This window comes from Theropithecus gelada, chromosome 7b, assembly GCF_003255815.1.
Source record: "Theropithecus gelada isolate Dixy chromosome 7b, Tgel_1.0, whole genome shotgun sequence".
In the NCBI taxonomy this organism is placed as follows: Eukaryota; Metazoa; Chordata; class Mammalia; order Primates; family Cercopithecidae; genus Theropithecus; species Theropithecus gelada.
In genome coordinates, this window is record NC_037675.1 from 101,329,286 (window position 1) to 101,354,999 (window position 25,714).

At 41.2% G+C, this 25,714-nt stretch overlaps 1 protein-coding gene across 4 annotated transcripts in view; it reads left to right on the forward strand.

Annotated features, from left to right (window-relative positions):
* EML1 (echinoderm microtubule associated protein like 1) overlaps window positions 1-25,714 on the forward strand; it is a 174,635-nt gene that overhangs the window by 64,276 nt on the left and 84,645 nt on the right. For all 4 annotated transcript variants that reach the window (XM_025392377.1, XM_025392376.1, XM_025392375.1 and 1 more), the window contains exon 2: window positions 16,040-16,222. In XM_025392377.1, coding sequence (XP_025248162.1) covers window positions 16,066-16,222 — 157 coding nt within the window. In that variant the 5' untranslated portion in view covers window positions 16,040-16,065. The remainder of the gene's footprint in view (window positions 1-16,039; window positions 16,223-25,714) is intronic.

Consider the following 25,714-nt stretch of genomic DNA (forward strand, 5'->3'; position numbering starts at 1 on the left):
CATGAACATGGAATATCTCTCCATTTCTTTAGAACTTCTTTAATTTCTTTTATTATTATTATTTTTTAGTTTTCTACATATAAATCCTGTAAATATTTTGTTAGATTTATATGCACCTATTTCATTTCTAGTACTATTAAGGCCATTGTGTTTTAAATTTCAAATTCCAATTGTTCATTGCTGGTTTGTAGGAAAGTAGTTGACTTTTTTGTGTTAACCTTGTATCATGTAACATTGTTGTAAGAGGTTTTTTTGGTCAATTCTTTGGGATTTTCTACATAGGCATTTATATCATCTGCAAACAGTTCTGTTTCTTCCTTCCCAGTCTGTATACCTTCTACTTCCTTTTCTTGATTTATTGCACTAGCTAGGACTTGCAGTATGATGTCGAATGTATATGGTATAGTCATAATAACTAATTGTTCTTGTCTACTAATCCTATTGTCTGTGTTATTTCTGGGTTAGTTTTGCTTGGTTGATTCTTTTCTTTATTTTGGGCCATATTTTTGTGCATCTTTAAATGTCCAGTTGTTTTTTCATGGAGGTCAGACATTGTGAATTTTGCCTGCTGGGTGCTGGATATTTTGAATTCCCATAAATATTTGGAGCTTTGTACTGCGGGTGGTTACCTGGAGACATTTGGATCCTTTTGGGTCTTGCTCTTAAGTTTGTTCCGTGGACCAGAGTAGGGTTTAGTCTTGGGCAACATCCTCTGAGTTCTCTCCTTCCATGAGGCTGTGGAGTATGAGGTTTTTCCACTCTGCCTGACAGTGTCAGGGCATCAGGGACTGTTTCTAGCTCTGGGTGAGCTCTGGTAATTGTTCTAATTTTTTTTTTTTTGGATGATTTCTTTTTCAGTCTTGGGTAATTTCCTCATATGTAAATGCTGATAAATACTCAGCAGAAGACTCGAGGGCAAGGTGTGGGGAGGGCATTATTTCCAGATCTCTAAAGTTTTTTCTGTTTGCAGTGCTCTCTTCTCCATTACTCTCTCTGCAAACCCCAATAGTCTTGGCTGTCCTGGACTTCTAGCCATGCGTCTCAGCAACTTAGGGAGACTCAGGCTTTACCTGGGTTCCCTCCCTGCCTCACATCCTGGACACTCTCCAGACTCTCTGCTGGGCTAGTCCTAGGGTTCACCTCTTTCGTTTACCATCTTTCATTGATCACTCCTCCTCATTGTCTGGTGTCCAGGTGTTTGAAAGCTGATGTTTAATATATTTTGTCTGTTCTTTTAGCTGTTTAAGGTAGGATGGTAATCTAATCACAGTTACTCCATCTTGGCTGGAAGCAGAAGTCGATGGCACTTTTTAAAAAGTAGCTACAGAATGTCAAAAAGGATTAAAAAAATGTTTTCCAGTAACAAGGAATGTGGATGGAAGGTTAGAACTCAAACTTTCCTGTAGATTCTAACCTTAAACCGTTGTAGCTCCACCTTTTGATAGGAACCTAAAAGACAAGTTCTACAATAAAAACCTGGGTATTTTAATATCTTCCATAGCCGAACGTATCTATTGTTTTGTCCTGAAGCAGTACCACCACCCTGTTTTAGAAAGGTTTTTCTTGGAAAACTAGGTATCTGGCTTTGGCCCCATTGGTGATTTTAAACCATTTGAACTGTACTTTTTGTTTTGTTGTTGTTTTATTGTTTTTGAGAGAGGCTCACTCTGTCGCCCAGGCTGGAGAGCAGTGGTGCAATCACAGCTCACTGCAGCCTCAACCTCCCCAGCTCAAGCAATCCTCCCGCCTCAGCCTCCCAAGTCGCTGGGACTACAGGCATGAACCATCATGCCTGGCTAACTTTTAAAATTTTTTGTAGAGACAGGGTCTCACTATGTTGCCCTGGCTGGTCTTGAACTCCTGGGCTGAAGCAGTCCTCCCACCTCAACCTTCCAAAGTGCTGGTATTACAGGCATAAGCCACCATGCCCGGCTACACTGTACTTTTGTAATTTTTATCTCAACTATTAAAGGACAGGCTCTTATGCAAGGGAATATTGTCGAAACTAATCAAATTATTAAGTCAGGAAGACAACTAATTTTTTGGATGATGTAACCATATAGTACTTTAAATAGAAAAAAAAATTGTACTAAGTTAGTAGAAAAAATTTAGATAATAATAGCTTTTATTTTATTCTTTTTGCCGAAAGACTTTGAAACCATGGTATAAAATGAAAAATCATTGAAGCTACCTTTTTAGATACCTCTTGTTAAGTCAGCTTATAAAGTGAGGATATCTTATCTAGAATGTATGACAGATGTAACAAGTGAAAGTTGCAATATTCTCCATGTAAAATAAAATTTAGACTGACAGTTTTAGATCTTTTTCACGTTTCACGCTAATGCTCATTATTTTGTCTTCTCTCCCCTTCCCCATCTGCATAATTTTAATCTTTCCTTTCATGGTTAAGATTTGGCAACCTCGTGTGCCTTGCCAGGATCATTGTTAAAAAGCTGTAATTTTTTTTCTTCTTTCTCCCATCCAAGCTGTCCCAGAGCCTGGGTGAGCCACTCTTGCCCTTGGTGAGGTGCAGCTACTGCACTTCATAGCAAAAGGCCAAGTGTTAAAGCATAGTGCTTTACACATTATCAGGAATTTATTTTCTGCTCAGCTGCAGGATCTCTTGTTTGCTTTAAAACTATAAAGTGGAGTAGGGGAAAGATATCAACAATCTTAAAAGTGCCCAGGTCTTTTAGTTTCTGACAGAAACAAGAGCATTTCTGCACAGGTTGGGGAGTGCATGTGTGCGCGTGTGTGCATGCATGTTTGTAGCATTTAGTAAACATTCCAAAGATTTCAAAGTCTCCAGGGCTCCACGGGAAGTCCTTGTTGACTTGATAACTGTGGTTAGGCAAAATGAAATGAGAGTCCAGGATAGGTCAAGATAAGGTAATTAATAAATTCCCTAAATATTCAACTAGAGAATTTCATGGCCAGTCTTTCTACAGATGATTGTTCTTATTTTTCCTCTTTTGTTTTCAATTACAGTTCGTTAATTGAAACCTAGTAACTGGCCTAAAGTTATGTTCTGTACTCACCTGTGTTTTGATCTTTATCTGTCTAGTCCTCATACTGCTTTTTGGCAAGCTTGTGATTCTGGGATGTAACATTTGGGGCAGGGTGGGGGCTATTGATTTGATCTCTCGTCTGTGTTCCTACATTTCTATTATGGTTATTTATTGGCCAATCTCTTCTTGCTAGATTGAGTGCCCTTGGATTGGGAAGATCGCAGGGTTAACTGCATTGCCCAGCACTAGGTCTGCCCCAGAAGGAGGCTGAATATCATTGTACTGAATTAAACTGAAAGTTTGTTTCCTTTAAACTCCATGTCATCCAAGGTAAACACAGTCACATGTTGCCTCTTAGGGTGATCTTGAGTATTTTTTCTAATCTCCATCACCACCATTATCCAACCTAAGGCTTGTAAAAGATCTTTATACCATTTATTTCCAGGTTCAAGAGGCTCTGCTGAAGTTCTTTTAATCAATGTTCGATGACAACATTTTTATATCAGGCAAGGGCTGTTGTAGAACTCTTTAAGATTCAATTATGTGAACATTAGTTCATGAGCTTCATTTGAGACAGGTTTATTTTGAGATGGGATCGATGCTTGTCATTTTCTATGAAATGATGAATGTCAGAGCCAGAGCTCTCGTGGCAGGTCCAGCTTGGGGGTGAGCAGGACGCAGGGTTCCTAACTGACCCAGATGATCCAAGGAGAACTGGGAGTCTGAGAACAGAAATAAAGCTGGAGCCTAGCCGGGAGTGGAACACAGGGCTGCGAATCTGACAGCAAGGCCGAAATCCAGGCCTGCAGGTGACAAGAGCAATGACAGTTAATTGCTTCTCTGTACTGATTGCCTGTATGTTTCTTTTGCTATTGGATACTAATAGAATGACTCCGAATATGACAATAGAGTATAACTATTCTGTGAACAACGTATAATATGGAAAGTCTGCTTTATGTGAGATGTTTCTCTGCAAATTATTGAGCAAAGAGTTATTTGTTATTGTTTAAATGATTGGTTTTAAACTACTAAATCTGATAAGATTTTTTTTCTAAATAGCATTTGTATAATATTTTGGAAAAGGCAAAATGATGTAAAAATTCTGTGTGTATTTTACTTAGTACCATAGAAATCTCACTGAAATTAATACCTGTCATTTGGATGGAGAACTCATATGGTGAAAAGAGCTTAGACTCAGCTTACCCTCGGCTGGCCACATTCTAGCCGTGCAACCTTAGGCAAGGTGGACCAGAAACTCAGGTTCTCCTACTTCACCTGTGGCATGAGGACGGCACCTCCGTGGGAGGGCACCGTGTGGCATGGGGACACTGGGCGTGGGGACACTGCGCTGCAAAGCTTAGACCCCGATACACAGCGGCTGGTGAATCAAGGATGGCTGTTGTTGTTTTGGTGCTATCGTTATTTTAAATAATTAAAGAAAAGAAAGTAAGACCATCTCAAGATAAAGGGAACAGATTCTAAGTTAACCTTTTAAAACTACTAGGCCCCTTTAACCTCCGGGAATATCACTCAGATAACAATGTCTTAGTATTACCGGAAGATTTGCAGAATCGAGCTTGTTTTTAACCCTAGATAGTGAGATAATCACATGAATGGAGAAAAAAGCACGCTTCTCTCACCTTTTAATAGAATAATACACATCATGTTACCGGAGACCCTTTTGTTCTGCTTTTTACAGTAAGAAAAAAAGTAATTAAACTTCAAAGTCAGATCCATAAATAGCTACATGAGGACCTATGGTAAAAGCAGAGCTACAAGGTCTTCTTTTTGCTTCTGAAACTGGGGGTGATATAGGGGCTGTCCAGACCCATGGCATCCCTTGAAACTCAGAAAGAAGCTGGTACTTGACTGGGTTCTCATGAGAGTCAAATTGGAGCTGGAGGCTGTAGGAGGTAACACTTGGCCTGTCCTTTTGCCTCTGGTCATGTGCTGCCAAGTGAGAGGGCTCATGTGGCATCAAACCATGCCGTATCTTGTTTTTTTTTTTTTTTGAGACAGAGTCTCTCTTTGTCGCCCAGGCTGGAGTGCAGTGGCGCGATCTCGGCTCAGTGCAAGCTCCGCCTCCCGGGTTCACGCCATTCTCCTGCCTCAGCCTCTCGAGTAGCTGGAACTACAGGCGCCCGCCACCACACCCAGCTAATTTTTTGTATTTTTAGTAGAGACGGGGTTTCACCGTGTTAGCCAGGATGGTCTCGATCTCCTGACCTCGTGATCCACCCGCCTCCGCCTCCCAAAGTGCTGGGATTACAGGCGTGAGCCACCGCACCCAGCCAAACCATGCCTTATCTTAAGGCTAACATCACATTCTCTCAACTTGGCCAGAGGTGCTGCAGAGAGAAAACTGCACAGTATTTGCAGAATTTGTTCAATAATTATTGTTAATCATTGATTTCACTGAAGATCGATGTTTGCTTTTTGCTCTCATAAACAAAACAGGAATATTCATAACAATGGATTCTAGTAAGGCTAAAGTACCATTTGTGTTGAGTGTCTGTATGCCATCAGAGTATTAGAAGTTTCATACACGTTAACATTCATCTTCGCAGGAACGTCAGAAGGCAGGTGGTATTAGGTCACATAGCTAATAGGGGACAGATCTAGGAATTGGCTACTGCTCAATTTGAATCCCAAATCAGTGCTCTCTTTGTTGTGCCTCTAAAGCCCCAGGACTCGGACAGGGCAGTATCGGTAACCCTTAGTTACTAGCCCACTGTTGAGGCTAGTCTCAACAGTGTTTGGCCCTTGACAAAATGCCACAAAGTTGGAACATGTAGCCCTGAGAAGGGCTGTTGGCAGAGGCTACAGAGTGGCGTTCAGAGTGGTTGGCCAGCTAAGACATCTGCATCAATGCCTTGCACCACTGGAGGTTCAGTTTTCCCTCCGATTGAATCTTGTCTACCCTGTGCCCAAAGAGCCAGCGTGTGCCACGGGATCGCAACCTGGGAGATTGCTCCCTGCAACTTAGATAGGGACACTGCCCCACAGACACAGTTACACACTGCCATATGTAAACAGATCGGGAAAGGAGCAGGTGCCCAGCCCAACCGGAGCTCCAGTTCACACAGAAGTTTTAGAAAACCCAAGAGGTAAAAGTTTAGAGAATATTGTCTTCTTCAAACCTCCCTCTAACACTATAAAGTGATAATAGACAAGAATGTAAAAACTTGGGGGAAAAAAAGCTGAAGCTCAATTATTGACACTGTTTTAATGACCTCCACAGATAGATTTGAGAGGTATAGGAACAAAAATGACTTTAAAATAAATAAGTTGTTAAGGTTTTATTGGTGCTGCATTCCCAACCTGAGGTTTTCTTTGATGAAATTCAGATGAAATTTCACATCTTGTGCTACGGAATCCTGTGAAATGTTTGGAGGTTCAAATGGTTTGTGTTGGTTAAAGCAAGCTTTAGGCTTTGTTTTTCATTATGCTAATCAGTTTTTCCCCCAGCTTAATTGAAGTGTAAAGTCATTTGAACAACACTGGTCTTTTCTGTACACAAGAAGGTTAAGAACCTCAGACAGCCAAGGCTGCTGCCAAGAAGTCTCCCAGTCATATTCTTCAGATTAATTACCTGCAGAAACAGAAGGAAGAAAATCCATTACAGGTTAAAGCAGTGATTTTGGCAGGATCTGAACAGCACTAGGATTATGTCATGGGGAAAACTTCCAGCAAATCTCACAAATGAGGGCTCTCCTAAGCAGATCTGATGTTTCACTTTTTAACCATTTGTATCTGAAGGCAAATATTGAGGTGGCGGGGGTTTTTATTAAAATATTAAAATTAAACTTTTTCCTGTATCAATTCAGCAATATAATTTAAATATTCTGATTTATGCAGTTTCATTAAAGCCACTGAGACCACAGTGATGCTACAGTTTTTGAGTAGAGGGAGCAGGCCAGTCTTGTCTTACTCTGCATGTTGTTTTATAATACCAATTTGAAAATGCAAGGTTATACTCCAGAGACCACCGTTTTCCTCCTCAGTCCTGTGCTGGCAGCCACAGTACATGTGCTTGAGTCCCAGCAGTGAGAGTGTGTGCCTTCTCTAGAAGCTGCTGTCTACACGAACAACCCCAAAATGTCACAGAAACGCACAGTTCACCACACCGCCGGGTGTGGTGGCTCATGCCTGTGTAACCCCAGCACTTTGAGAGGCTGAGGCAGGGTAATCGCTTGAAACTAGGAGTTCAAGACCAGCCTGTGCAACATAATGAGACCCCATCTCTATAAAAAGTTTAAAATTACCTAGATGTGGCGGTGTGCATCTGTAGTTCCAGCTACTCAGCAGGCGGAGATAGGAGGATTGTTTGAGCCCAGGTCAAGGCTCTAGTGAGCTATAATCGCACCACTGCACTCCAGCCTGGGCAACAGAGTGAGACACTGTCGCTAAAGAAAAACATAAATGCGTGATTCTATGTACAGATTCTTTCATGACTTAAAAAGCAAATATTAATTAAACACTAATTTCTAATTAATTATTCAGTGCCAATTTGCATAACTGTTGAGACAGCACATAGGAATTTTGTTAAACTTGGATTTATTTTGGTAATTTTTATTGGAAACAACAACAACAACAACAATAATGACAATACCTTAATCACAGCTTACATTTATTTATACATATACTATATGCTAAAATGTATTCTAAGTACTCTACCTATGTCCACTCATTTAATATTATAATAACCCTGTGAAATACTCTTGTTGTCTCTGTTATATACATAGAGGCAGATAGAGATTAGGTAATTTGTCCTAGGTCATGTAGCTAGTAAGTAGCAGAGCTGGGATTTGAACCCAGGCAGCTTGACTCCATAGTCCATGCTCTTAAAGACTAAAGTCTATGCCTCTTCTGCTAGCGCTGTCAACACTGACTTAGCTCTGGAATGTCTTGTCCTGCCTTAGTAGCACTCTCCCTGCCTTCCTCCTGAGGCCAGAGACCTTCCCAGGTAGGCGTGTGTTGACCCAGCGTTCTACGCAATGGTTGTTACACCGAACCTGACCCTGCCTTCTTTCATTCACATGTTAGAGGATTTCACAGAGCTGTTTAATTACTCCTCAGAGGGAAGACAGATATAAAATACCTTCTTATCTTCCCCACTTCTCTCTCCCAGTGGCTTGACATTATGAAGTGAGATTTTCTTTCCCTCCTATCCAAAGTCAAAGGACAAATGAAGAAATTCCACAGAACTACTGTCCATTCACAAGAATTTTATATAGCACTTAAGGACAGTCTCTTTCCCTTGAGCAACAAGTACTTAGTTTTATTTCTCTGCTGAGCTCTCATAGTATAATAGCAACCAATCTCAACAAGCAAAATTAACTTCTAAATTGGCAAAACCAATAGGTGGACCTTATCTTACTTGAACTCATAAAATTACTTTATTTTATATGTTAACATTCAATAAAAACTGTCATTTTTGAGATAATTCTATGTATTTTAACACAGTATAGTTTAATGTATCAACCACCACTAAGGATATAGAACATTCCAATTACCTCCAAAATTCCCTTTTGCAGTGTCCCCAACCCAACATTTGGCGACCGCTGATCCATTCTCCTTCATTACAGTTTTGACTTTGGAGAATGTAATATAGATGGAATAATACACAACATAACAGATATTTTGAGATGGGCTGTCTTCATTCAGTATAATGCCTTTGAGACCCACGCAAGTTGTTTTGTGTATCAGTCATTCATCCCATTTTATTACTGAGTATATTCCATTGTATGAGTGCACCACAGTTTCTCCATTCATCAGTCGAAGGGCCTTCGAGTTGTCTCTAGTTTCTATCAAGTCTGAACAGAGCCACCGTAAACATTGGCGTACCGGTTTTTGTATGAATATGTGTTTATTTTTCTAGAGCAAATACTTCAGAATTGCTAGGTCATGTGGGAAATGTGTGTTTATAAGAAACTGCTAAACTGTTTTCCAGGGTGGCCATGTCACTTTATGTGCCCACCAGCAGTCGGGGACAGTGTGTTTCATTTGCTCCATATTCTCACTGCACTTGGTTTTGTCAGCATTTTTACTTTTAACCATCCTAATACATGTGTAGGGATATCTCATTGTAGTTTTAATTTGCATTTCCATCATGACTAATGATGTTGAACGTCTTTTCCTGCGCCTGCTTGTTACCTGTATAACCTCTTTGGTGGCCTATTTAAGTCTTTTGCCCATTTTTTCCCTTTGCCTATTTTTAAAATTGGGCTGTTTTCTCACTGCTGAGTTTGTAGAGTTCTTTATATTTCTCATTCAACAGAGAGAAACAGAAAAAGAGGACACGCACACATCCCCACCAGTACTCCTAACAAGCAGTATGGATCCTACATTGGGAGCATAAAGAATAGTATATTTAGATCTAGGAGAGGAGGAGCATGAGAAAAGGATATTTACAAGTTGTTCTTGCTTTATAGTTTTATTTCTTTAAAGAGGTATGCTTAAGACATAGTTTTAAAAAGACCTACACATTATTTTTTTGTAAGAGCTTAGCGGCTCTCTTGGTTAATAGATATCTGTTATTCTCTCTCAGAAGTGCCATAGACACACTTGAAAACTATTTCTATGTGTGAAACAATTATCTGTTACTTAGAAAATTGACAAAGTCTGAATTTAAGGGCAAAACAGAATTATTTATCCAGGAAGCAGAAGTTACAAGGTGACAGATTTCAATGTCAGAGGCCACTTACTATTATCTGACTATTCCATATGTTTTCATATTTCTGCATTTTTGTTTAAATTGTTTATTTCCTTTGCTTGGAATGCCATTCTTTTTCACCTGGTGATTTTTTTTTTTTTATGATACAGAGTCTTGCTCTGTCACCCAGGCTGGAGTGCAATGGCACGATCTCGGCTCACTGCAACCTCTGCCTCCCAGGTTCAAGCGATTCTCCTGCCTTAGCCTCCTGAGTAGCTGGGACTACAGGTGTGTGCCACCACGCCTTGCTAATTTTTATATTTTTAGTAGAGATGGGGTTTTGCCTTGTTGGCCAGACTGGTCTTAAACTGCTGACCTCAGGTGATCCATCTGCCTTGGCCTCCTAAAGTGCTGGGATTACAGGCATGAGCCACCACACCTGGCCCTGGTGAATATTTTTATTCTTCAAGGCCAACCCCTGCTTGATCCCATTTTTCCAAATACAACTAATATTTTCTTTGTTCACTTATCACTTTGTATATTTATATAACTTATCAAATTATTTTAGGAATTTGTAGGCATGTGTCTTCTCCATTAGACAGAGAGCTTCTTTTTTTTTTTTTTTTTTTTTTTTTTGAGATGGAGTCTCGCTCTGTCGCCCAGGCTGGAGTGCAGTGGCCGGATCTCAGCTCACTGCAAGCTCCGCCTCCTGGGTTCACGCCATTCTCCGGCCTCAGCCTCCCGAGTAGCTGGGACTACAGGTGCCCGCCACCTCGCCCGGCTAGTTTTTTGTATTTCTTAATAGAGACGGGGTTTCACCCTGTTAGCCAGGATGGTCTCGATCTCCTGACCTCGTGATCCGCCCGTCTCGGCCTCCCAAAGTGCTGGGATTACAGGCTTGAGCCACCGCGCCCGGCCTGACAGAGAGCTTCTTAAGGATAGCTGTGTGAGCCAATCATCTTTTATCCCTAACAACTAATTTAATGCATGCTTCAAAAGAGACACTCATTTACCTGATTATTCATTAATTTACCAAATATTTATTTAGTTCCCACTGTGTGTTAGGTTGGGGGCAGAGTAGTGAACCAACAGAAAAGATTCCTGCTTTATAGAGCTTACATTTTGTTGACCTTTTCAGATACCAAGATTCTCCTTTTCTAAAACAGTGGTTTTAAAGCTATTAGTTTTCCTCAAAGCCCTGCTTTAGCTGCATTCCATGTATTTTGCTATCTTGCATTTTCATTATCATTTGATTAAAATATTTTCTAATTTTCCTGATATCTTCTTTGATCCAATGATTATTTAGAAATATATTGCTTCATTTCCAAATATTTGTAGTTGATTTCTAACAATATCATTGTAGTCAGAGAACATATTCTTTCAATCTTTAAATTTATCCGGATCTGTTTAATGACCCAGAATATGATGTGTCCTGAAAATGTACCATATGCAGTGCCATAGTTAGCTACAGTTTTCTCTACCTATCAATTAAGTCAACATGGTTTATAGTGTTGTTCAAACATTCTGTGTCTGTACTGGTTTTTTGTTTTTTTGTTTTGTTTTGTTTTGTTTTTGAGATGGAGTCTTGCTCTGTCACCCAGGCTGGAGTGCAGTGACGCAATCTCCACTCACTGCAAGCTCCGCCTCCCAGGTTCACGCCATTCTCCTGCCTCAGCCTCCCATGTAGCTGGGACTACAGGTGCCCGCCACCGCGCCTGGCTAATTTTTGTATTTTTAGTAGAGACGGGGTTTCACCATGTTAGCCAGGATGGTCTCGATCTCCTGACCTCGTGATCCGCCCATCTCAGCCTCCCAAAGTGCTGGGATTATAGGCGTGAGCCACCGCACCTGGCCTGTTTGTTTGTTTTAAGATAGAATCTCATTCTGTTTTCAAGGCTAGAGTGCAGTGGCATGATCATAGTTCACTGTAGCCTTGATCTCCTGGGCTCAATGATCCTCCCATCTAAGCCTCCCAAGTAGCTGGGACTACAGGCATGTGCCACCACACCCAGCTAGTTTTTAAATTTTTTTTTTTTTTTTTTGAGACAGAGTCTTGCTCTGTGGCCCAGGCTGGAGTGCAGTGGCGCAATCTCGGCTCACTGCAAGCTCCGCCTCCCAGGTTCACGCCATTCTCCTGCCTCAGCCTCCCGAGTAGCTGGGACTACAGGCGCCCACCACCATGCCTGGCTAATTTTTTGTAGTTTTGGTAGAGACAGGGTTTCACCGTGTTAGCCAGGATGGTCTCAATCTCCTGACCTCATCATCCGCCCACCTCAGCCTCCCAAAGTGCTGGGATTGCAGGCTTGAACAGCCGCGCCCGGCCTTAAATTTTTTATAGAGATGAGATCTTGCTATGCTGCCCAAGCTTTTACTGATTTTTTAAATTAGTTGTTCTATCAGTTGCTGAGAGAGGGACATTAAAATCTTTGGGAAAAATTATAGAATTGTCTGTTTCCAATTTTAATTCTGTCAGTTTTGCTTCATATATTTTAAAGCTCTATTAGGCACATATGTTTATGATTGTTGTGTTTTTCTGATAATTGACTCTTTTTTCATTATGAAATGGCCCTTTTTATTTCTGGTAATACATTTTATTTGACATCTATTTTATCTGATATTATATCCAGCCTTTTTATGCTTATTGTTTCCATGGTATATATTTTTTCCATTCATATACTTTCAACCTATCTGTATCTTTGTATTTAAAATGTATCTCTTAATGCAAATCAAAACCACAATGAGATACCATCTCACACCAGTTAGAATGGCAATCATTAAAAAGTTAGGAAACAACAGGTGCTGGAGAGGATGTGGAGAAATAGGAACACTTTTACACTGGGACTGTAAACTAGTTCAACCATTGTGGAAGACAGTGTGGCAATTCCTCAAGGATGTAGAACTAGAAATACCATTTGACCCAGCCATCCCATTACTGGGTATATACCCAAAGGATTATAAATCATGCTGCTATTAAAGACACATGCACACGTATGTTTATTGTGGCACTATTCACAATAGCAAAGACTTCAGACCACCCCAGATGTCCATCAGCGATAGACTGGATTAAGAAAATGTGGCAAATACACACCGTGGAATACTATGAGGCTATAAAAAAGGATGAGTTCCTGTCCTTTGTGGGGACATAGATGAAGCTAGAAACCATCATTCTGAGCAAACCATTGCAAAGACAGAAAATCAAACACTGCATGTTCTTACTCATAGGTGGGAACTGAGCAATGAGAACACTTGGACACAGGGTGGGGAGCATCACACACCGGGGCCTGTCATGGGGTGGGAGGAGGGGCGAGGGATGGAATTGGGAGATATACCTAATGTAAATGACAAGTTGATGGGTGCAGCACACGAACATGGCACATGTATACATATGTAGCAAACCTGCACATTGTGCACATGTACCCTAGAATGTAAAGTATAACAATAATAAATTTTAAAAGATTTTTAAAAAGTAAAGTAAAGTGTATCTCTTGTAGACAGCATATAGTTGGGTTTTGCTTTTTTTTAAAAAAAAAAATGTATTCTGACTTCTGCCTTTTAATTGGTATGTTTAATGAAATTACTGGTTTAATGTAACATGTAATATAATTATTGCTATACTAGGCTTGGGTTTAGCATTTTATTTTTTACTTGTCTTTCTTTTTTGTACCTCTGTTACTCTTTTCCTTCCTTCTTTTGAATTATTTGAATATAGAATTTCATTTTAAATTTTCTGTTGGCTTTTTAGCTACACTCCTTTGCATTATTCTTTAGTCATTTATGAGGGATTGCAATAAACATCTGTGACTTCTCCACTACGGTTAATACTAACCCCTTACAGTTAATAATAACTACTTACATGAGATCTATTGTACAACATTATGACTATAGTTAATAACATGTATGTATTCTTGAGAACTGCTAAGAGAGTAGATTTTAAGTGTTCTCACCACAAAAATAAGTATGTGAGGTAGTACATGTGTTAGCTCAATTTAGCCATTCCACAATGTATGTGTGTATTTTAAAACATGTTATATACAATATATACAATTTTTGTCAATTGAAATCAGTAAAAACCACATATAATGTTATATACTTCATATAAAATATTGAAATCTTGCAACTTGTAGATCCATATTTACCCCATCTTTTATGTTATGGTACTCATATGTATTACATAAAAATACATTATAAACCCTATAAGACAATATTTTAATTTCTGTCTTTAGAAGTTTGAAGGTTCAAGGCTGGGTGCAGTGGCTAACACCTGTAATCCCAGCACTTTGGGGGGACGAAGCAGGATCACTTGAGACCGGGGGTTCAAGACCAGCCTGGGCAACACAGTGAGACCCTGACTCTATAAAAAATTTTAAAATTAGCCAGTTATGGTGGGGTGTGCCTGTAGTCCCAGATCCTCAAAAGGCTGAGGTGGGAGGATCACCTGAGCCTAGGAGATGGAGGCTGCAGTGACTGTGATCACACCACTGTACTCAAGCCTGGGCAATGGAGTAAGACCCTGTCAAAAAAAAAAAAAAATTTTTAAGGTTTCATGATAACATAAAAGGAAAATGGAAAAAGGAAAAAAAATGAGTCTTTGAACTGATTCAGGTATTTATCATTTCCAGTGCTCTTCATTTTTTTCTTAGGGTCTGAGTTTGTATCTTATACAATTTCTCTTTAGCCTAAAGAACTTTTATTAGCATTTCTTGCAGTGCAGGTCTTTTGGTGATTAATTCTTTCTGGTTTTGTTCCTCTGAAAATGTCTTTATTTTACTTGCTTTCTTGGAAGATATTTTGCTGGATGTAAAATTCTGGATTTAGTTTTTTCTTACCCCGTACTTTAAAGATGTAGTTCCGCTCTCTTCTGGTCTCCGTAGTTTATGATAAGTCAGCTGTTAATCAGACTGCAGTTCTCTTGTATTTAATATGTCATTTTTCTCTTGCTGCTTTTGGTGTTTGTTCTTTATCTTTGGTTTTCAACAGTTTGACTATAATGTGCCTTGAGGTGGGCTGTTTTGCATTTATTTTGCTTTGTCTTTGATTAGTATTTTGTAATTGTGTGTGTGTGTATGTGTGTGTGTGTGTGTGTGTATATATATATATATATTTTTTTTTTTTTTGAGACAGAGTCTTGCTCTGTTGCCCAGGCTGGAGTGCAGTGGTGCAGTCTTGGCTCATTGGTTCAAGTGATGAGACTCCCACCTGAGCCTCCCAAGTAGCTGGTACTATAGGCGCGCAACACCATACCCAGCTAATTTTTGAATTTTTAGTAGAGATGGGGTTTCACCATGTTGGCCAGACTGGTCTTGAACACCTGACCTCAGGTGATCCATTTGCCTTGGTCTCCCAAAGTGTTGGGATTACAGACATGAGCCACTGCACCTGGCCTGTAATTGTATATTTCGGTTCATTAAATTTGCGCTATTTTGGCCATTTGTTTTGTTTTTGCGCCACTGCACTCCGGCCTGGGCAACCCTGTCACCCAGGGTCTTGCTGTGTCACCCAGGCTGGAGTGCAGTGGCGCAATCTCAGCTCACTGCAGCCTTGACCTCTTGGGCCCCAAGAAACTGTCCCACCTCAGCCTCCTGAGTAGCTGGTACTACAGGTACATAACCACCATACCTGGCTAATTTTTTTTTTTTTTTTTTTTTTTTTGGTATTTTGAAGAGGCAGAGTTTTGTCATGTTGCCTAGACTGATATCAAACTCTTGAGCTCAAGCAGCTTGCCCACCTCAGCCTCCCAAAGTGCTCCCTGGGTTCTCTGGTTGGAGAGCACAGTAAGTGAAGGGAAGAATGATGTCAAATGAGATTGGAGAGGCAAGAAGATCATGGAGAGCTTTACAGACCCTGATAAGGAGTTGGGAATTATGATTCTATGTCAGAAAATATGATTACCATAATTGTAAGGTTCCTTGCCAAACTCATATTGCTTTATCCTTCAGAGTCTTGACCAATGGATAGGGTGGCCTTGTGATTGTATGACCTACCTGTCAGTTAACATAGTTGGAGCAGAAGCTAGAAGACCATGCAGACTGGGTTTCTCCCATATGTGGGAAGTTGAAGTAGACTTCCCACTGCTAAGGTTCTGCAGTATTGCTGAAAACAAGTTGGCCTGCATGTAGAAAAGTATAATGACAATTAAAACCACACTTTAAAATGAAGAGCGCGAATGTAGAGAATGAAAAGACCATTGTAGAATGAAGAGCTGTAGTTACACACAGCTAAAGATTTCACATGATTTCTGCGTAAGAGCAGTATCTTTAGTCCGTAAGTGTTATTATGTTAAAAGAATGGGCTTAAAACAATGTGCTAGATAGAGTATGTTTATCGATCTGATTTCCGGGGAACACTTGAAACTCACATGATCCTTTCTTTGGTTTAGATGACAGCGCTTCTGCTGCAAGTAGCATGGAGGTGACGGACCGCATTGCTTCACTGGAGCAGAGAGTCCAGATGCAAGAAGACGACATCCAGCTGCTCAAATCAGCTCTAGCTGATGTGGTTCGGCGGCTGAACATTACTGAGGAACAGCAGGCCGTGCTTAACAGGAAAGGACCTACCAAAGGTGGGCATTTGAGTGACACAGGAACTTTAGTAGAATTGGTCTCAAGGTAGAATCTTGCTCTAGCAAACACATTGTGCTCTTTAATATTGACAGAGAATCAAAACTTAGAATAACAAGAAAACAATCTTAGCACTGTCAACATAATCACATGAAGTATGATAGTATTTTGGGGCTTGATGTTGGTGAATTGTATAGCCCAGTGATGTACATTTGTAGGTGATCATTAAATGCTTGTTGAGTCAAGCAAGGAACAGTCCAAATGAACCACTGAGAACAGTTTTTTATCAAGATTCTCTGGGATGGAGAGAGCTTGCAGAAAGAACTACGGTCCTTTGGGCCACTTTTGGAGGTTGTTCTACCTAGCTTGTTTTTGAAAACTCTTATTTCTTTATATGTACTTAACATATACTATAATTCAGTTCAGCACAGCAGCACTCAATCATATGCCACATTCAAAGCTCTGAGCCAAGCGCTGGGGGTGCAGAGGTGGCGGGCCTTCCTTTCAGAAACTCAGAATCCTGTGTTATCACTAGCTTTTCCCCTCTTTTAGCTGCAGAGCAAGCCACTCCCACGCAAAGCCCCCTGTTCCTTTTGAATCCCCTCTGCTGTCTGCAAGGACATCACCTGCTACAGAGCTCTGTCCCTAGTAGATTTCTCGCAAATTTAAGTCATCATTTCATGTCCCCGTGGCTCTTGGCAGTGAGATATTAAGAAGCAATATTTGTGTTAAATAATTTTGTCATTATCTTCTTAGAAGATAATGGAATTAGACAATTAGACAATTTTGGAACTAAAACGCCTCATGACAATTTCTGTCCTGCTAGCTGGCGCCCTCATGTCTGCGTGAACTCGCGCATGGTTCATCTTTAGCCAGAATCACTCTTCCTCGTGACTAACTGTAGAAAAGAGAATTCGTCTTGGCTGTGAGATGCCTTTGGCAAAAACGTTTTTTGAGATTACAACATTTAGATGTTCCTTTAAAAATACCTTTCATTGGCTAGGCACAGTGGCACACGCCTGTAATCCCAGCACTTTGGAAGGCTGAGGCAGTCGGATCACTTGAGCCCAGGAGTTCAAGACCCGTCTAGGCAACATAGTGAGACCACATCCCTACAAAAGGTTTAAAAATTAGCTGGGTGTGGTGGCAAGTGCCTGTGGTCCCAGCTACTCAGGAGGCTGAGGTAGGAGGTTGCTTGAGCCCAGGAGGCCAAGGCTGCAGAGAGCACCACTGCACTCCAGCTGGGTGACAGAGCAAGACCCCATCTCAAAACAAAAACAACAAAAGGACTACCTGTCATTGTTATTTCAATTTAACAAATTATTTCACAGTTAATGTGTATTTTCCTTGGAGTCAGGAGGGAGGACTGTCTAAGGTTGCGTCTTTGAGTTTTTTTCTCAAGTACTTGGCTACATTTCCACACATCTGTGGAAAGAAATCAGTTTCTTTGTCGTCCCAGGTAGTTATCACCAGCTCCGTGTGAGATGGCTACACCTGTTGGGCTGATGTCTGCATTTTGAATAATCATTTTAAGTAATCTTTTTTCCTTCTGAGTTACAAAGTGATTCAGGTATTTTAAATATAAACCGCATTATTTTAAGTATTCTTGACCTACCCAGCTTTCCACAAATAAATCTGATGACTGCTGTGTCTGAAAGGGTACATTTGAAGGTGCTGCTTTATATAAAACTTCAGACTTCTGAAACTTCCTTATTTTTAGAAAACTACGGGAGGAAAATAACAGGGCGTGCCCAAGAGTTTTGTTTTCTTGATTAAGAATGACGTTTGAATTTCATAACTGCACAGAAAAATAAATTTTTTCGTAGTCGTCTGATATTTCTTTATAAACATTCTTTTCCTAACTGAAAGTAAATCAAAGCTTAGTTGCCAGAAGGTCACACCAAGAAGTGGAAAAAACGATTCACAAGAAAGCAGGTGAGTGGGCTGCATCCCTGAATGGAGGGACCTTGGGCTCCCTACTTTCTGTGCAGCTAATTAGAGGACAGTGGAAACGGGCAGGAGGGGCGTGCCCGTGGGAGGGGTGTGCCCATGGGAGGGGTGTGCCTGCAGCAGCTGCCCTGGCTGTGCTCATCTTTGAGGGAGCTGCCATGTGGGCACTTGGGAACTGGTGCCCATACCTCTGTCTGTCTTTAGAGCTGGCTCTCTGTGGTCGTGGTTGGAGTGGGGCATCTTTTAGGCGAGATGGATTTTAGGCAAATCCCCTTTGGTTTTAAGTGGCCACACAATTATCACTTCATAATATTTTGACCTGCCATCCTCATGTAGACTTGAAGTAGCCTGGACACTTGACATTCTTATTTTTATTTCTGAGACAGGTTCTTGCTCTGTTGCCCAAGCTGGAGTGCAGTGTTGTGATATTGGTTCTCTGCAACCTCCGCCTCCTGAGTTCAAGCGATTCTCCAGCCTCAGCTTCCCGAGTAGCTGGGACTACAGGCACACGCCACAGCACTCAGCTAATTTTTTTGTATTTTTAGTAGACACAGGGTTTCACCATGTTGGCCAGGCTGGTCTTGAACTCTTGACCTTAGGTGATCCGCCTGCCTTGGCTTCCCAAAGTGCTGAGATTACAGGTGTGAGCCACTGCATCTGACCTGCATTCTTATTTTTAAATATCAAGTGATTTTCTCCCCCAGGGTTAGTTTTTTAATGCTCAGGGCTGACTCAGTATGTTGAGGTTTGGGTGTACAGCTTCTGCTGTCTGCCCAGTGCTGGGGATGGCTGTGCCACCAAGAAGCAGGTGGGTACTCTCTGGGGGTCCTGCTCAAAGCCTGTGCGGGAAGAATGCATGTCTTTCTGCTGCCGCAGCCGCTGCCTAGTTTTTAGGCTGCAGTCAACACTCACTGGCCTCAGTAGTAGCTGTGGGGCCATAGATAATCATTCTGATTCCTTTCCACAATAATACTCCACTTCTCTGAAGAATGTTATGACCTCTAAGCTTTGACTGACTGTATCATTCTTCATATGCCTTGATTAGTATAATGATGAGAACTGCAGGTTCATGGAAATAATTTACTAACAACTAAGGTCAAGGCTCCCTGAAATGGGGAGACATTGTGGCCCACTGTAATGTGCTGGGCCTGTGGATAGGTATTCTGTAGAGAGGGAGCTGTCACTTGTTCTCCTGTCCCTGCGGTTGGCCTGCTTGCCCCAGTTACCCAGGTCTTCTTTCCCTTGAGAAGACTGCCTTGGGTCTTAGGATTTCCTCAGTCTCTGTGAGCTCCCAAGACTCTGTTTTCTCCTTTTCCTTTGATATTTTTTAAGAGTTTTTCAGAGTTGCGGTTGGAGTGGGGCAATACTCTGGTAGCAGAATATAGTGAACAGACCCCTTAGATACTGCTGTTGTGAGTGTAAATACAAACAAATGATGGATGAATAAGGGAATTCATTGCAACACTGTGCACAATGGAGAAAAATTGGATGGGAAACAATAAGGGAGCAGCAAGCAGTAGGGGCATGGCCAGAAGATGATGGTGCCTCCATATGATTAAATGCTGTGTGGTCTTTAAAAATGTTTGTGTTACTGGTACAAGAGGGAAAATGCTTATGCATTACAGAGTCAAATGCAGGCTATAAAACTGTATATACTGTATCGTTTCAACTAAATAGACAAAACTTATGCAAAGAAGTCTGGAATGAAGTACTGTATAGCAAAAGTAATTCATGGGTTTTTTCCTGAGTAATAGGATTATGAATTTTTAAATAGTTTTAGTTAGTTTCTAAATGTTCTGTGGTGTGTATTTCTTAATAAGCAGAAGGAATTTGTGTTCTAAAAAATCACTTCTTTCTTTCCATTGAATCTGAGGTCAACAGCAGGGTTCATGGCAAATGTTAGGAGGCCAGGGGTTCGCTCACATGTGTTTTCAAGAAGACAGGGAGTCGTTTGGAGTTCAAGCAATCCATTGTATACACACACAGCTGATTTTCATGTTAGCGCAGGGATTTTTAACATGTAAAATGTAGATGAAAATATAGTTGTGCCGTGTATCTGGGATCGTCTATTTTATTATGCATTACCCAGTGAATAGCTCATATTTCCCATTTGAAATTTTGCTTGTCTGGGCCGGGCGCGGTGGCTCAAGCCTGTAATCCCAGCACTTTGGGAGGCCGAGACGGGCGGATCACGAGGTCAGGAGATCGAGACCATCCTGGCTAACACGGTGAAACCCCGTCTCTACTAAAATACAAAAAAAATTAGCCGGGCGTGGTGGCGGGCGCCTGTACTCCCAGCTACTTGGGAGGCTGAGGCAGGAGAATGGCGTGAACCCGGGAGGCGGGGCTTGCAGTGAGCTGAGATCCGGCCACTGCACTCCAGCCTGGGCAACAGAGCCAGACTCCGTCTCAAAAAAAAAAAAAAAAAAAAAAAAATTTTGCTTGTCTGTTCAAACTAGTTAGGCAGCTTCCCTTTTAAAGTACTTTAATATGAAATACTTTAATATTCCTTTGCAACTTTTAAAATCGGTTATATCAATAGTGGATCTATGAATTAGAAGATCAAAGAATTATAATAATATTGGCTTCATTAATTAATGGATCAGAGAATTACTAAATATAACCAGAAGGCTTCTGTTGGAGAGGTTAATAAGCAAGTCAGTCCTGCCATTCCAAGACATCGAAACCCTCTAGCCTCAGAACACAGCCTCTGCAACCACTGTCAAAAGCCAACTACAGATTTTTAGCGGTGAGAAGCCTGTGCTACACTGGCACTTAACACTGATATTCAGAATACTACTCACTCATAGGTACCAGGTATTGATTGACCACGGGCTGGACTTTGCAGCAGACATTTTGGATGTATTAGCTCATTTTACCCCTCCACGTTTCTGTGAGGCAAGTGTCGTTGTGCCCATTTTATAGATGAGAATGAAGCCTCTGGGAGGTTTAGTGATTTGTCAGGCTACGCAAGGGCCAAATCTGGGACTGGACCCCAGGGCCCGGCTGACATGTTCTTTCTGCCATCTGCATTGCCTCGCTGTGCATGCCTCTGGCAATATTCCATAAGTTAGCATTATTCGCATTAAACCAAATATTTAAAACATGAATATAATTTGAAAAACTTTTTCAAGGTTTAATTTGATTTGCAAAGTATGCCAAATACATTAGATCATATTCAGCACATCATTGTGTGAAATATTATGTTACGGTCTCTTCACAAGTTTTATTAGGTAGGTGCAACTGACAAATTAAAATTTTTAAGCTCTTGGCAGTCGATGGCATTAATGAATTATTAACTTAGTTCTGTATCCTAGTTAACCAAAATTAAGGAGCAAATAACTTTTGCTTTTTCTCTTGTCTACTGCACTTTCTTCTTACAAATTGGCAATTTACAGAAAAACATCTTTTCTCTCTTGCTCTTTTAGATGGAACATACTGTAGTTTCTTTTGTTTCTCTCATTAGCTGCCCTCTCCAGTATAGATGGGTATTCTGTAGTGATTTATAGAACAGGGTTTAGTAGGTGTTTGTAGTTTTTCAGAGATTAAAAAAGATGTTTCAAATTATGTATTATGAAAATGTTCTCAAATGTGTACGAAAGTAGAAAGAAGAGTATCTTTTACCTGCTATTCTCATTTATCAATATGTGGTCAGTTATCATTATGACCTTCTCCTACTACCCCCTCACCCCATACTGGATTATTTTAAAGCAAATCTAAGACACTATATCATTTTATCTGTAAATATGTCAGTATGTATTTCTAAGATATAGACTCTTTTCTAAAGTCCATAATGGCTGGGTGTGGTGGCTCATGCCTGTAATCCCAGCACTTTGGGAGGCTCAGGTGGGTGGATCACTTGAGCCCACAAGTTAGACACTAGCCTGGGCAACATGGTGAAACCCCATCTCTACAAAAAATACCGAAATTAACCTCATGTAATGGCGTGAACCCGTAGCCCCAGCTATGCTGGTGACTGAGGCAGGAGGATCACTTGAGCCCAGGAGGTAGAGGCTGCAGTGAGCTGAGGTCACACAACTTGCTTCAGCCTGGGTAACAGGGCAAGACCCTGTCTCAAAAAAAAAAGCAAAAATAAAAATAAAGTCTATAATAATACCATTATTATACTTCAAAACTAATAATTTCTTAATATCATTTAATAGCAAGTCAGCAAATTTCCCTAATTGTCCATGAATGACTTTTTATAGCAGTTTTATTGAAATATAATTCACATACCATAAAATTGACCCTTTTAAAATGCATGATTCATTGATTTTTAGTGTAAGTTGTAAAACCATCACCACTATCTTAATTTTAGAAAATTTTTATCACCCGAAAAGAAACCCCTCACCGATGAGCAGTCGTTTCCAGTTGCTCCCTCCTCCCAGCCCCTGGCAACCACTAGTCTACATCATGTCTCCGTAGATTTGACACCTTGGACGTTTTCTGGAAATGAGATCATACAATATGTGGTCTTTTGCCACTGTCTTCTCCCACTTAGCATAATTGTTTTCAAGGTTCACCCGTGTTCAAGCATACATCATTCCTTTTCATTGTCAAATAATATTCCACTGGATGCAACATTTTGTTTATCCATTTATCAGTCAATAAGCATTTCAGTTGTTAATACATGACTTTATGAAATCAGTTCATTAATGTCTTTTTCCCCATTTATATTTCTATTACATTGAATTTTTAATGTTACAGGATTCTTGCACTCCTAGACCCATGCCTAAGAATTCAAATGAAAACACATGGTACGATGGACAGCCCCATTTACATTGATTCATGTGCCTTTTGATAATTTCGAAACCTTTTTTTTTCTTTTTTTTTGAGAGGAAGTCTCGCGCTGTCGCCCAGGCTGGAGTGCAGTGGCCGGATCTCAGCTCACTGCAAGCTCCGCCTCCCGGGTTTGCGCCATTCTCCTGCCTCAGCCTCCCGAGTAGCTGGGACTACAGGCGCCCGCCACCTCGCCCAGCTATTGTTTTGTATTTTTTTAGTAGAGACAGGGTTTCACTGTGTTAGCCAGGATGGTCTCGATCTCCTGACCTCGTGATCCGCCCGTCTCGGCCTCCCAAAGTGCTGGGATTACAGGCTTGAGCCACCGCGCCCGGCCTCGAAACCTTTTTAAAGTGATGCAGTAAGAGACAGAGTTGTAGGGCTTCAGGTTTCTGGCCAGTAGATAGAAAGTAGCACGCTGTCTTGTTCTGAACCTTGTTCTTTTTACTGAGCAGTGTGGCCTACAAGGCATTCCTTTGCAGTGTCTAGAGCTCCTCCTCATTCCCTTTTTTTTTTTTTTTTTTTAAACAGAGTTTTTCCTGTTGTTGACCAGGCTGGCGTGCAATGGCGCGATCTCGGCTCACCACAACCTCTGCCTCCCGGGTTCAAGCGATTCTCCTGCCTCAGCCTCCTGAGTGGCTGGGATTACAGGCATGTGCCTCCACGCCCAGCTAATTTTTGTGTCTTTAAGAGAGACGGGGTTTCTCCATGTTGGTCAGGCTGGTCGTGAACTCCTGACCTCAGGTGATCCACCCGCCTCGGCCTACCAAAGTGCTAGGATTATAGGCGTGAGTCCCCGCACCTGGCCTCCTCGTTCCTTTTACAGCTGCACAGTGCTCCCTTGCAAGGAGATGCCATAGTGTATTCAACCAGTCCGTGTGACAGGCTTTGGTTTTGCAAATTGTGCTGCAGTGATTGGCCGTGTGTGTAGGGCATTTTGTATTTTTGCCAGTATATTTAGGACAGGTGCCTAGAGATAGGGGTGCTGGGTCAGAGGTGCACCTGTGATTTTGCTGGATGTTGGTGATGGTGATGATAGGAATCTCCTCCAGCACTCAGCTAATCATCTACTTTGTCTTATAACTTAGCAAAAGCAGATTGCCTTTTCCAGTTCTACATACAGACATTTTTCAAATTTTGAAATGGATAATTAGGAATTCTAGGCTCATAATGGTTAGATATGTTAAAAGTAAACTTTGGATTTCCTCATATAATCATATATGTAATCATATTTTTAACCCTAATGGGAGTTTTATATATCAAATATTGTACATTGTGTTGTTGATGTGATGTAAGTTAAAAGGGTTTCTTGATCATTAGATTGCAACTTAATATAAAAATATGCATTAGTAGATTTGGCTAGCTTTACTAGAACTTCTAGATTTATTCATATCAACTGTAGTTTTGAAAATATATTATCACGGATAGTACTCTTGAAATCTCGGTATTCCAATTCAACCATTTAGAATGATGAAAAAAATTTATTTCAGGCTTAATTATGAATGTTTCTGGGCCTGAGATTTTTAAAACCTTGGTTAGATTTCAGTTACCAAACTATGGCGTCATATTGCAGGGAATCTAACTCAAGGTAGTTTAAATAGTATGAAATATAACAGGAAACTGCTGAGCATAAATACTGCACCTATTACTGGAAACCAGTCTTCAGCTTGGTTGCCCTTCTCCCTCCCTTCACTTCCGGTGAGTTGGTAGGGTCTGTCCTCAGAGAGCCCAACTCACTGGGAAACTCAGATGTTGCTTTACAGAACACTCTTCTCACATGAATGAAAGATAACAGATTTCAGAGTGGGAAGATACCTTAAGGAACACTTTTGACCAAAGCCTTTCCTTTATGGGTAAGGAAAACGGGACCCAGAGGACCTGACCTATGGACACATGGCTAGGTGGGGACACAGCAGGGACTGGTGCCCCGGCCCCTAACTCCCAGACCTGAGTTCCTTCCCCCACGCTCCACTACCTCCCCCACTGTGCCTTGGTGTAAGCGCAGGAAGCAAGTGGCTGTTTTGGGTGAGAATGTGAGAATGTGCCTAGGGTTCTCCTCCAAATCTGTGTACGAGATATGCAGCCCGTGGGTTCTCACTGGCTCTGATTCTGCCTCTGGTACCACTTGACCATAGCATTTCATTCTCTTCACGTTATATTCAGGATACAAAATTGCACCCAGTGTCTACAATAGAGTATTTTATTGTCGGAATGTAGCCAGGGGATAATGGCTACCACTTCTAGGGTGTCTTCTATGTGCCGGGCACTGTGCTAGAAACTTCGCATTCCTCATTCCTAATCCTCACAGCAGTCCTGCAAGGTGAGCACTCTGACCTTATTTTAGAAGGAGTCCAAGGCTTGGGCTATGTCTTCTAGCTCAGCTGAGGATGAGTCCAGTCCTGTGTGCCTTGAGGGCCCTTGTGCTCCTTCACCTGGGCACCTCTGACCCCCAGAGACAGGATTCCAGCCATCCTGCAATCCTTCCACCGGATGCATTCCAAACACGGTGTTTCTCAGGCTCCTTTCATCTGAGAAATTCTCCTTTTGGTGCTGTGTTTGTTGCTGTGTTTTGCCTCTAGGAACAATTTAAATTTTTTTTTTAAACAACCCTTTCATGAACCAAAAGAATATCTCATATCTTAGTGTCATCTGGAAGCTAGGGATCCATTTGTCTTAGCACTTGAGGAGCAGAAAATTGTGTTTGAACCTTCCCTAGTGCTATGTCACTTCTGCATTTTTAAAGAGCCCTTATCTGAAAATGATTC